The sequence below is a fragment of the Hippopotamus amphibius genome, chromosome X (genome assembly GCF_030028045.1).
Source record: "Hippopotamus amphibius kiboko isolate mHipAmp2 chromosome X, mHipAmp2.hap2, whole genome shotgun sequence".
NCBI classification, from domain to species: domain Eukaryota; kingdom Metazoa; phylum Chordata; class Mammalia; order Artiodactyla; family Hippopotamidae; genus Hippopotamus; species Hippopotamus amphibius.
In genome coordinates, this window is record NC_080203.1 from 122,421,434 (window position 1) to 122,434,784 (window position 13,351).

General features: G+C 43.2%; 1 protein-coding gene across 3 annotated transcripts in view; it reads right to left on the reverse strand.

Annotated features, from left to right (window-relative positions):
* Nucleotides 1-13,351, reverse strand: part of REPS2 (RALBP1 associated Eps domain containing 2) — a 202,110-nt gene that overhangs the window by 100,805 nt on the left and 87,954 nt on the right. For all 3 annotated transcript variants that reach the window (XM_057719142.1, XM_057719141.1, XM_057719140.1), the window contains exon 6: nt 3,986-4,124. In XM_057719142.1, the coding sequence (XP_057575125.1) occupies nt 3,986-4,124 (139 nt within the window). The remainder of the gene's footprint in view (nt 1-3,985; nt 4,125-13,351) is intronic.

The following is a 13,351-nucleotide window of genomic DNA, read 5'->3' on the forward strand; positions in this document are numbered from 1 at the left end:
ATAGATGCACCTGGCTCTTAATAATATTGGGAAAAAAATGTTCAACCTTGTTCATGAGACATCTATAAGTTAAAACCACACAAAGACATGATTTCTTGCCTATCGGATGCGAAAAAATACAAAAGTTCAGTAACATGTTCTGACAACAAGACTATGGTAAAATAGGCACCTCATACAATGCTGGTGTGGTGACAAAATGGCACAACCCCAAAGAAGGGGTGTTTTGCAAAATCACATTTGACTCTGTAATCTCACTTCCAAATTATCCAAAGATACACTAACAGAAATATAAAAAGTCATATGCAGAAGGCTATTTACAAGAGAAATATCTGTAATAGCGAAAGACTAGAAGTAATCCCAATAAAGAACTGGCTGAATAAATGAACGCACATCCACGCAATCTATAAAAGGAAACGAGAAGTATCTCTACATATGACTATGGAATAATCACCAGAATATATTAAGTGAAAAATGCAAGGTGGGAGAAAGTATAAGTAGTATGCTACCACTTATCTAAGAAAATATGGAGATAGGAATGCACATACACATGTATAGAGATGTGCATACATGTATTTGTTTCTATTTTTAATAACAGACAAACCATTAAACAAGATGGTTTCCTATAGGAACAAGGAAGGAACAGGGTAGAGGAGATAGGGATAGAAACTAGACTTCTTTGCAGAAGAAGTAGACTCAACTTTAGAACTACAGTAATATTTTATATAAGTAAAAAAATGAAAATTTTAAGACCACAATCCCTAAAAATTGAAATCAAAACAAATACAACTGAAAAGCACAAAGTTGGACAACTCTCACTAACCAATTTCAAAAACTTACTATAATAATCAAGACAGTGTAGTATTGGCATTAGGCTAGACATACAAATCAGTGAGACAGAATTAATAAAGAAATAAACCCCCACATTTGCAGTCAGTTGAATTTTGACAGGGATCTTAAAACAATTAAATGGGGGGAAGAATAGTTTTTTCAACAAATGGTGCTGGGACAACTAGATATTCACATGCAAAAGAATAAATTTGAACCCCTATCCTTATCATATGCAAAAAATTAACTCAAATTGGACCAAAGACCTAAATGTAAGGAATAAAACTGTAATATAGGGAATTCCCTGGTGGTCCAGTGGTTAGGACTCTGTGCGTTCACTGCCAGGGCCCGGGTTCAATCCCTGATCTGGGAACTAAGATCCCACAAGCTGCGCAGCATGGCCAATAATAATAATATAATAAAATTGTAATATATAATCCTTCTTAGAGGAAAATAAAGACATAAATTTTCATGACCTTGGATTAAGCAATGATTGCTTAGATATGACACCAAAAGCACAAGCAACAAAAGAAAAAATAAACTGGACATCAAAATTAAATTTTTTGCTTCACAATATACCATTAGGAAAATAAAAGGACAAACCACAGACTGGGAAAAAAATATTTGCAAATCGTATGTCTGATAAGGAACGTGTATCTAGAATACACAGAGAACTCTTACCACTCAACAACAATTTTTTTTAAATGGCAAAGGATTTGAATAGGCATTTCTCCAGAGAAGATATACAAATGGCCAATAAGAGCATGAAAAGATGCTCAGTGTCATTCTTCATCCACAAAGAGATACCACTTCACATTCACTAGGATGGCTACAATCAAGAGATAACAGCAAGTGTTGGCAAGGATGTGGAGTAATTAGGACCCTCAGGCACTGCTGGTGGCAATGTAAGCCACTTTGGAAAGCAGTCTGACTAGTCCTCAAATGGTTAAATATAGAGTTATCATATGATCCAGCAATTCCACTCCTAGGTATATATCCAAGAGAAAAGAAACATACATCGACACAAAAACTGGTATACAAATGTTCATAGCAGCATTATTCTTAACAGCCAAAAAGTGAAAACAACCCAAAAGTCAATCAACTGATGAACAGATAAATAGAATGTGATCTATCCATACAATGGAATGATATGCAGCCTTAAAAAGGAATGAAGTTCTGGAATATACCACAACATGGATGAACCTTAGAAACATGATGCTAAGTGAAAGAGGTCAGACACCAAAAAACACATATTATACAATTTCACTTACATGAACAGCCCCAAATAGGCAACTCTATAGAGAGAGAAAGTCGTTCAATGGTAACCTAGGGCTGGGGAGTGGGAAGAGCAGGAGTGGGGGATAAATGCTAATAAGTAGGTGGTTTATTGGGGGGTGCTCTAAATCTAGATTGTGACTATACTAAAAACATTGAATTGTATACTTTAAATGGGTGAATTTATAGTACATAAATTATATCTAAAGTTGTTTTTTAAAAAGGGACATCAACTAATTGCAATATATGAACCTCTCCTGACCTTGATCAAACTAAACTTTTTAAAAAGGCATTTGTGAGACAATCAGGGAAATCTGAAGAAGACTTGATATTAAGTAATGTGGGGGGGGGGGGGGTTTGTGTGTTTTTTTTAATGTGCCAATGAATTGTGGTTATGTTTTTAAAAGAGGCCTTATCTTTACAGATACAACCTGAAGTATTTTCAAATGAAATGGTCTGGTAGTTGCTTCAAAACCATCTGGGCTCAGAGAGGCTATAGGTAAAACCAAATTGTGAGAGCTAAGTGATAGGTAAATAGGGGTTTGTTATACTAGCCACTTGAGTTGCATCTGCATTTGAAATTCTGCAAAATAAAAAAGGTTAAAAGAAACTAGGGACTTCCCTGGTGGTCCAGTGGGTAAGACTCTGCACTCCCAACGCAGGGTGCCTGGGTTCAATCCCTGGTCAGGGAACTAGATCCTGCATGCATGCTGCAACCAAGAGTCTGTATGCCGCAACTAAGATTAGCCTGCATGCCACAACTTAAGAAAAAAAAAAAAAAGATCTCAAATGCCTCAGTGAAGATTCTGCGTGCCACAGCTAGGACCCAGTGCAGCTAAAATAAATTTTAAAAAATATTTTAAAAAAAGAAAATAAAAACATTCCTAACAACTACCTATTTGTATTTGGCTAAATATCTGCATACATTTTGAAGAAACTCACTTAAGCAGTGGGTAAAGTTAGCAAATGGTCAATACATGCAATTTGGGTTTCTGCTTTTTTTTTTTAAATCACATTGTCAACATTAATTTGTTGTGCCTACAACATTCTGCCTTCAAGTTAAGGCATTACCACCAATCAGGAAATATCTGCGTTCATACAGGTATATTTCAACTACACACCTTATTTCACAAGAGAAAATTAATCTTAGTCCATACTGAGATATGTCAGGTTACAATTCTCCAGGACATAATGTTATTCTTCACAACTGAAGTATAAAAAGAAAGTTTTATGAATTTTTCTTCCAGATTCTACTATTTCACTGTTTGTTTAGTCTTCAGCCGGGTGAAATGTAGGCATGTGGGAATTAAATCAATTCCTCTCAGCTTGAATTTTGCATGAGAACTCAACAGGAATATGTATTTCTAAAGATAATCCAGAAGAACTAACATGTGGACAGAAAATGCTGGCCAATTTTCCTCCCATATTTTCTCTCAGAAAAACCAGAAGAGAAACACTGGAGCCAAAGGAAACAAACATGAACTTGAACTTTAAGGTATATATAACGTAAGGAGACCTGTGACAGCAACTCTTTGGGAAGCTACACTATGTCCTTCCTCTAACACCAACATAATGAGTAAGCAATTAAAGGTGCGACACTCATTTCAGGAACTGCTCCAGCTAATAAGGCACAGGATCTGGACCAGGATGCTCCAAATCCCCGTTTAACCCCTTTGAAATGGAAACATAACCTTCCAAATATCATTGCCAAGCGTTTTTCTGCATGGTTTACAGTTGATAAGAAATTCAACCTCAGAGAAAAACAAATTGAAATCACAGAAGGTTGTCGTCCTCATTTTGTGTAGACTATTTCTCAAGATAGGCGCTGTTATTTATGTGAGACAGCGAGCTAGAACCCATGTTCTCATCCGCCAGACTTCGTTACCTGAAATGAAGGAACTTGGGTCAGGCTGAAGGGACCGGAACTGGTTGACATAGTACTCGCGCTGCTCTTCTGTTATCCTCCAGGGTTCATCTGGGTAACTACTGTTGTTATCCTGCAGTTCTCTCTCCACTGAAAAGGACTTTAAAAAGAAATCAATTAGCAAATGCTCGCAGAATCTGTGTTTTGTGAAACGAAGTAGAAATATTAAACCCTTATGAATGTTACCAAGCATTATACTTATTTTTTTCTAAAGGGAATGAATTTAAACACCTCATGACTAGAATTTAATGGGGATGTAAACTTCTGAGGGGCAGATATCATGCTTTATACTTTTTTTTTGGTATTTCCCAAAGTAGTTAACAGGACTGAGCATGAAATATTGAACACTTGGGTGAGTGACAAAAGATTTTCCGATGTGATGAAGAGGAAATAAATACAATCGTTCTTTTCTTCAAATATTCACATTTTGATCCTTTCAAATTAGTTGAGTAGATAGTAAAATAACCTAGATCCTTTTTAAACCATTTTTTTTCATCTAGAACAGCTATAACCACATCATCTTTTTTTCTGTATAAATCTAGGAATCAAAAGCTCCGAATCAAGTCCCACGTCCCCAGGTCCTACTTGAGTGCCAAGTCAGGATCACGGAACCTCTCATTCCACATTTGTGAACTGCGAGTTCTACTTAGTAATAGAGCTGAGCACAGAGACGGGCTGTCACAGTACCGCAACAATGAGGGTAACAAGGGGGGGGGGTGTGCATCTGACCTGCCACTAGGGGGCATGCAAGCCAAATTTGAGAATTTCAGGATACAGAGAACCGGAATAGTATTGTGGGAGAAAACAGCTCTGCTAGGCAATGGGGAAAGAAGCAAAAATGGTGATTCTGGAAGGAGCAGCACAGGGCTTTGTTCCATCCCTCCCATCTACCCTAAGACTAAGGTGCTATATGCCAAGGGCCACCTTCATGGAACTAAAAGGTGAACCCAAGGAGGGTGTGCCTTTAAGACAAAAGGAGACTAGGAAAGAAGGGGAGAGGTATTACTACCAATAACGCGTCAAGTTGCCTGCTTCTGAATGAACACACTACCAAGGAATTAATCATTACAAGGGTAATCTAGTCACCATCCCCAGAGAAGACAGCAGACCATCTCCACCCCCTGCCCCAACCTCCCCAACACACACATCACATTCTGGAAGTAGTTCTTCCCAGGAACATTTGGCTCTCCTCTGATGCCATTCAGAGAAGAAACAAGTCTATAAAAGTTTGAGCTGTGATATGACCTTGAGATGCCATCTTTGAAGTTTTCATAGTAGATGTTCCCACCAAATCTAAACCAAATCATTTTTAAACGCCCTGAAAGTCACTATCCATTAGTTAATGCCTTAAATTCATAGTTTTGAAATTTACAAAGCATTTCACACACCCCTATCTCACCTGAGCACCTCAAACATTTGCGAGGTAGACATAGCAGATATTAGTATCCTTTTCCCAGATGAGGAAACCGAGGCTCAGAGAGCTTAAGGAATGTGCCCATATCCTTTGCTGAACCCCTGCAGTCAGCAAATAAGTGCCCACTTTTTTTAATCTGTTGCCAAAATTTCCATGCTGGTTGTTGGCTGCTGCATTCCCTGGTGCTGACATGGAAACTTCTACTCCCCTAAAATACACTCCCCTTCCCACCTGGAACCGAAACTGCCATACCCAGTGGTTGTTGTTAGTGTCAGCCCATGCTTGTTCTTCCTCCAATCCCATAACCATCTGCTCATTCCATTTCCTCTCCCACATTACTTGACTCCTGAGTGGTGTCAGTGGTCTCTCAGCAGGTCTCAAGTCTAATCTGACAGCAGGAATCAGGAATGGATAGGAGAAAGCGACTGATTTCTCTGCTTAAAAACTTACAGGATGACCTGTTGCCCAATAAAACAAATCCACCTTCTCCACCTGGCTTTTAGGGTCCTTATAATAACCCAGTCTCCTCCTTGCACTCACAGCAGGCTTCTGACAGCCCATATGTTCTCTCCTCATGAGTCAGATTTGTGTCTTCTCCCCAGAACACCCTTCCTCTGATCCCAGACTGCTCAAATGCTACCCATCCTCAAGTTCTACAGCCCCAAAGGGCTCTCTGATGTACCTGCCAGGCCCACAGCCACTGCAGAGGCGCTACCTGCCCCCAACCCCCAGCTCTGCTATGAAGATGGGTCTGGTACCACGTGTGCACCACATGGCCCACCTCATGCCTGGTCTCCCCCGACTGAGTCCAAGTAAAGGTGGGTGGACTCACAGTTGCTGGCCTCTGGGATGTTCTGGCATGGAAAGCTCTTCCCTAGCAAGAACAAGCTGGGCCAGAAGCTCATTCTTGAGGATGTGGATAAAAAGTGGAAAGACCAGCAAACAGAGAAAGCAGACCCTGAGCAGATGCACAGCCGGGCCGTGGTGTCAAGTAAAAGTGAACTGGGACGTCAAGTCACAAGGGAAACAGAACAAACATGAATAACCAAGAACTCCCATTCCCGGGGACCACTGGGCCACTCCTTGTCTCTCATTTCTTGGATTCCCATGAGAACCCCAACCCCTCCCTCCTTCTCAAGAAAACTTAAGCTGACAAGGAGAGTTCCTGTGCCTTAAAACCAAAAGTGCCTTCCAACAATGAGAGAGGGCATGTGAACACCAGGCAACCTGTACATGGTGTGACACTTCTACGGGCTTGCACAAAACATGTTAACCTACCCCCATCTCTTTCCCCTTGCTTCTCACTGCATGTTTTGAATTGATTTGATACACCAAGTGATTGAGCACCTTAGAAAATTTGTATCCTTATTGTAAGTATGGTAAGTATCACACAGTTTGAGCATTTAAAGTGCTGTTAAATATCTTCACTCAGGTTTTGACCTGGAGGGCGAGAGCCACATCACCTAAGCCTTTATTCTGCACACAGCCCCTAGCAAGCTCAGCACAGACACCACGAAAGTCACGTGAGGGCCACTTATTGACAGGCTCTAATAACTCCAGGGGTATGTGTTATGTTGAAAGAGATGCAGAAACACTACTCTATGTTGCGCTTAATGAAAGAAAGCCTGTGAATCCATTGCATATTTTAAAGTTTGAGATCTATCAACAGATGTCCCTGTCAGTCCCATGGTCTAATCTCTATGGAGAGGTCTCAAGTTCCTCATCCATTAAGTGAGTGATTTCAGAAACAGGTAAGGGCACGTGGAAGGGGCAGATCACATTCCACATACCCTGAAGCCAAAATATTCCAAAAGAAAGCTGATCCATACTACAAGAAGCAAAACGATGTGAACTTTGCTGCAGAAACACTGACCTGTTCATTCATTCATTCACAGACACTTATTCAACACCACCAACATCCCAGACACTAGTCACTAGGGTGACTGATAGTCAAACACATTCTTTTTCCCAGGAAGTCAAGAGTCCAGTGAGGGAGAAACACAGGCAATCGCAAAACAGTGAGGTGTGCACCATGGTGAGATAGGGAACTCTGGAGCGCTGCGGCCAGGAGTAGGTCCACCAACCGCCCGAATTTGCGTCACCCGGGGACTCGTCAGAAATACAGAAGCCCAAGCCATACCCCACACCTACAGAATCATCAAGTCCAGGAGCAAGGCCCACGCATGTGCGATTTAACAAGCCCGCTAGATGATGCAAAAGCACACTCAAGTCTGAGAAGCGATGCTACAAAACATGTAAGGCAAGGCAAGCAAAAGGAACAGCATTTGCAAAGACACCTTAAAATGCCAGAAAATAGCCATCTCCTGAAAGCAGCTCAGTTGAGCTACATACAGATAGACTGGGCTGCCAGTGCAGAGTAGATGTGAGTGGAGTTGCCTCAAGTTGGGTCAGACCATGAAGGTCCAGGTGCACCAGGTTAAGGTGTTCAAACTGTATCTAGAAGACAATAGGGAGCCACAGATAAGTATGACAGAGGCCAATGAAATAATCAGATTTGAGTTGCAGAAGGATCACTTCAGTGAGGAGAATGGAACGGAAAGACTAAAGGTCGGAAGACCAGTTAAGGTCATATCGGCAACCCTGGCCAGAGGTCAAGGTGGCCCAGAGGTAGGGAGGGCTATGAGGGGAGTAAGAGAGAAAAAAGCCATAGGGCCCCCACCAGACAAAGGACCATTCCAGCAGTGGGACAGCGGCTCAGGACGTCTCTGTCAGCAGCTAGGAGGCCATCTCACCACAGGCCCCAGGTGCAGGGAACCATCTCCTCCAAATGAATCCAAAAGGCAGCCATAACAATCAAGGCCCTGAAAAGTCAGTCACCTAAGACAGAATGTCTAATTGCGAAAGCTGGAGGCACTGAGAAGTGGGTGTGGGGGAGCAGTGGAGCCTTAGGCCTCCGAGTAGAAGCCAGAACCAGGAGGAGCCCCGCCTCCATGTGCACCCAAGAGGCGCCCCCAGTTCCACTCCAGCTCTAGTGGTTTGGTTGGCTGGGCGGAGATTTTTGCTACTTGGTGCCAATTTTGAGCTCTGCCAGCATTTTTAAGAAAATATAAACGGAGGTAGAGAGAGAGGGAGGGAGAGAGGAAGGGAGGGGGAGAGAGAGAGAGAGAATCTTCTACATCTGTGTGCTTAAGCCGCATACATATGGTTCATTATACAGTTTCTCTAGACACAGGAGAATTAGATTTGCTTATATTTAAAACATTCAAACCCTTGGTTTTGTTTCAAGTGAAATGCAAATATCTGGCACTGCAAGTTGTTATCTCTGGGGAAAACAGGCTGTTTATAATTAAAGCGACTTCAAAAGACTCATTAAAAAGTAATACTATTAATAAAATCCCAAAAGGTGACATTTACCCCTGAAGTATCTTAAAATCAAACATAGCTGAAAAATATAAATTGCAAGGAGGCTTTGTCAGGGAGAATTTAAGAAGGGGGTGTAAATTGTTTCAACCACAGAACATTTCTGTTTAGAATATTATCCCGCCCTGGAGGCCTCCGGTAAATGCTGCCTTAGAGTCCAGCCATTTCACCTGAGGGTGTGACAATCTTAGTTAGAACAATGTCCTTTTGGTGTCTTAGCAAACAAAGCATCTAGGGGAGCAAAACTCATGGCAAGCCCACAGTGACTATGTGAGGACACCCTCCCTGTCAACAACCTTTTGGAAATAAGAACACCATAGTGCAACCACTGATCAAAGCATGATCTCACGAGCAAAGATATGAGAAGACTCAACCACCCTAAAGGGGAAGACTGGCTCACAGGCTGTTAAGACTAGACCATAGCCCATGTGGCAATTAAGCTGCCTAAAGAAAGATCACGGGGATTGATCTGTCATGGGGCAGAGGACAAAGAAGAGTCAGAGAAGCAAATGATCACCGTGCTTCTATGAGGGGTTATGGTGGCGGCTGTCCTCCCATCATTCACGTCCTACATGCCTGGTGTACCAGTGTCACTGAGTGGCTGTCCAGCCAGGAATGACGTTTCCCAGCCCCTCCTGCAGTTAGCTGCAGCCATGAAACAGAGTTCTAGCCAATGCAGTGGCAGCGCACGTGACCTGCACCACTGCCAGGCAGGGCTAGCACCCCATGGTCCTCCTCTATGCTTGTCTCCATCAGCCCACTGAGAAGGGGAAGGCACAGCCACAGGACAGAAGCAGCCCTGGCACTTGAATTGCCATGTGGAGGAAAGCTGCCTGCCAACCTGTGAGCTGAGTGAGAAACAGACCTACTGTGTCATTAAAATGCGGGGTGTATTTGTTACAGTGGCTGTTACTCTAACCAACCTACCCTTCAAGCAAGGCCCAAAGGAAAGGCAGACCTGCCTAGTGCCAATGGCACAGCCACTCCTGCACTGAAGACAAAGTATGAAGCCATCTTCCTTTTGTAATTTGACCACTTAATGACCTGAGACCATTCTGAGCCCAGACAGCTTTATAATTTGATTGCTCACACAGACTGTGCTCAGGGACAGCATGTGGATGCATCTTTACAGCCGTCTTTCTATGCTTGGTTAATATGAGTTTATCTTTCATGAGTTTGAGGGAGATTCTCAGGGAGGAAGTACACAGTAAAGAGAAAAGAGAGCTATAGTAAAACTCGGAAGAACTGTTAAATGAGGAATGAAGAAAGGAACTAGAGAAGGAGGCGGAGCTCAATGATTTTGTTTTTCACATCTGACTGTTCCGTATCATACTCTGTAACCTCATTTATATTGTTTCCCACCTTGCTCTCATTCTAACATAGGCCCACGAGGACAGGAAATTTTGTCTATTCTGTTAACAGCTATATCCCCAGATCCTAGGAAAGTGCCAACACATGGGAAACACTCAAAAGATGTTTGGCGAATGAGTGAACAAATAAACAAATGATTGGACAAACTGTCAATTCTGACTCATAGACAGAAGGGTTAACCTGAGCTCTCCTATAATGACTGGAGCTGAATTTTAGATGCACTTACCAAACAACCATCACCCAACAGTGTAAAGGCTGGGCCCTCTCCCTTACCATATGAAATCAGAAAGGGAAAAAACTTTTTTTTACTTTTTATTTTGAAATATTATAGATTCACTAGAAGTTGCAATAAATAACTTTCATTTTTGCCTGTAGCAAAATTGGTTACAATTAAATCCTAACAGAGCAATTTAACTTTATCACTTTCTTCATGGAAATAAATCTACAAAGATGCCTTTAATCACATACTGCCAAACTTACTTAGGGATCTAATCTCAATAGCTTAGAAGGCTGAAGGCCAAACTATAGGAATCTCTGAGTCTAATGAGCAACACACAGTTGCTGCTTATTAAGATAAACTAAGTTTTTTAAATGATCACCACAGACATTGGAGAATGAGAGAGAACACATATTCATTACTTGCCAGACACTGTAAGCATCTAATACACAGGATCTATTTTCATCTTCACAACAACCCTGTAAACTAGGTCCCGTTAGTCCCATTTTGCAGAACAGGAAACTGGGGATTAGGGAAGGGAAGTGACTTACCAAGACCACACACCTAGTAAATGGCAGAGCCAGAACATGAACGGAGTCCAGAGCGTGCACTCTCACTCAGCAAGCCCTGTGGTTCCCCGCTTTTAACCATCCATCCATCCTCTAACCATGTACCATTTCCTTTTAAGAACTAACCTCACTGCAATGCCTAAAATATTGCCGCATTTCTGCAGACTGAGGATGTGAGTTGAGGATATGAATATGCTATACTTCCACTTCCCTCTCCATTATCTAGTTTAGTTGTAGATTTTGGCCAGTAAACTATTAAATTATACAGACAAAGCACCATCTCATTTCTCACATAACTTTTGTTTATAAGCATCTGGCATGTTTTCACATCAGGAAAGAATCCTGTAGAGAGCCATACAATACAGATATCCAGTAACTGCGCTGTTATTTTAGCATGTGGCACTAACACTATTTTGATTAACAAAAGAAATGCTTATGAGTAATCACTGTCTCCAATTCTTCCATCAGGAGCCAAGAATTCCTGCTTGGAAGGGCATTTTTCCTTTACGATAGCCACGATTTTGCTCTCTGCTTAGAGGGGAAGAGCAGGAGAAAGCAAGAAATCAGCAGTAAGAGGAGACTTGGATGAGGCTGCTGGCTTCCAGTACCACTACACTAATGTGCCAGCCGCATCCTTGCTGATGAGGTCAAGGCTGCCTGTCTCTTCCCCACTGCGCTCCCCTTAACACTCAAGGCAGCCTGAGGTCAGATGGGAAACAGATGCACCAAGAACTCGGGCTGACTCCACGGAGTGCTTTTGAGAGTGGGGCTACAGACTGCAGGTGCAACAAGAGTGCAGATTCTGGAGGCAGACAGTTTTGGGTTCAAATCTGGGATGGTCACTTACTCACCGTGAGATTTGGGTCACTTACCTCACTTCTGAGCCAAAAGTTCCCCAGCCACCTCTCTGGCCTCATCTCCACCACCCCCCACCCCTCCCCTGCCTCGGGCTCCAGCCACACCAGCCCTCTTCCAGTTCTCCATGCTACACACGCCACATGGGCTCACTCGACACTGGCTCCAACCCCTCTTAGCAGACTACGGCTAGGTAAAAACTACACCGTTTGAACACCTCTGCTGCTAGAATGTCACGTTGGACTCAGGTTCCACTAAACACACCCACAGAAGACGGATGAAAAACCGAGTCCCATGGTGAAAGAGGCAGGGAACAAGGCATTCACTCTGCCCGCCTTGGTCATGCAGGTGGGCACCAGGGCTGAAAGCTAGGGCAGTAGTCGCCCAGTTCTGCAGCTCTGCTTGCAGCAGAGGCAAGGCTCCCTTAGTCACCAGTCCTGCTGTGGGGTTTGGGGATTGTCCTTGCAATCTCAGAACAGAGTCTGAATTTTCAGTTCTTCCAAAGAGTTGGTAGGCTCTCCACATCCCCTTAGTGTAAATTCTTATTTGCTTAAGCTAGTCAGAGTAGATCCTGCTGTCAACTCTTTGTGAAGCATGTGAAGCATGCCCTTTGTCCAGACTTTTCCCGGGGAGTGAGACACCCCTCTCCTCACCTCCCAGCACCATCCCTCCATGCCTGGTGAACTGCGAGTCCTCCTTCACAGCTCAGTCCAGCATCACTTCTTCAGGGAAGCCTCCCCTGGCTTTCCAGCACCAGGGCCGATTTCTCTGTTATATGCTATCCAACTGCTCTCTTGCCTTTAGGGCAATTGTCAGTTTTCCATTACACAGGCAGAGGTGGGATCACCTGATTCCCATCCATCTCCGCCACCCCCCCCCCAGCAGGGACCATGTTTGTCATCCTCAGGGCACGCTGGCAACGGCAGCTGACTTGTAGAGGCCACTTAGTATTTCCCAATGGATGAGTCAATGAGGCAATCTTGTGGGCAGTCTACCCTGCAAGCAAGACTGCTGGGAGGACGAAAGGGCACAGACTAGTGAAGAGGCCGGCACAGCGTGGGGCCCAGAGAAGCACTCGGTTGGTAGTGCATCTTGTTGGGACAAGTGATCAGGTGCATAACACCACCTGCTCCCCTGAGATCGGGTGATACTGATGCGCTCAGGGGTGAAATGGTGCTGCTGTAAGAGAGCCTTTCCTGTTCATACCACACTATACACTGAGACCAAAGGGTCCTTTCCAGCTGTACAAAGTACTATCTGACACCAGGAGTTCAATCGGGTGTTTTCAGCTACATCCAAGAGGCTAGTCCAGAGGCACCATGTCTACCAAATCGGTGTGGGCCCTAGCTACCACCTGGAAAGTTCTGGACACCATAAGCCTTTAATGAAATGCTCACAGCTGGGGTGGAAAAGCAACATTGACCCCACAAATAAAATCTGCTCATTTGCTTTCATCTAAGCAACGTGTCTAACCACATGGATGTTAGAATCCTAATGTGTACCAGCCTACAGTTCTTAGG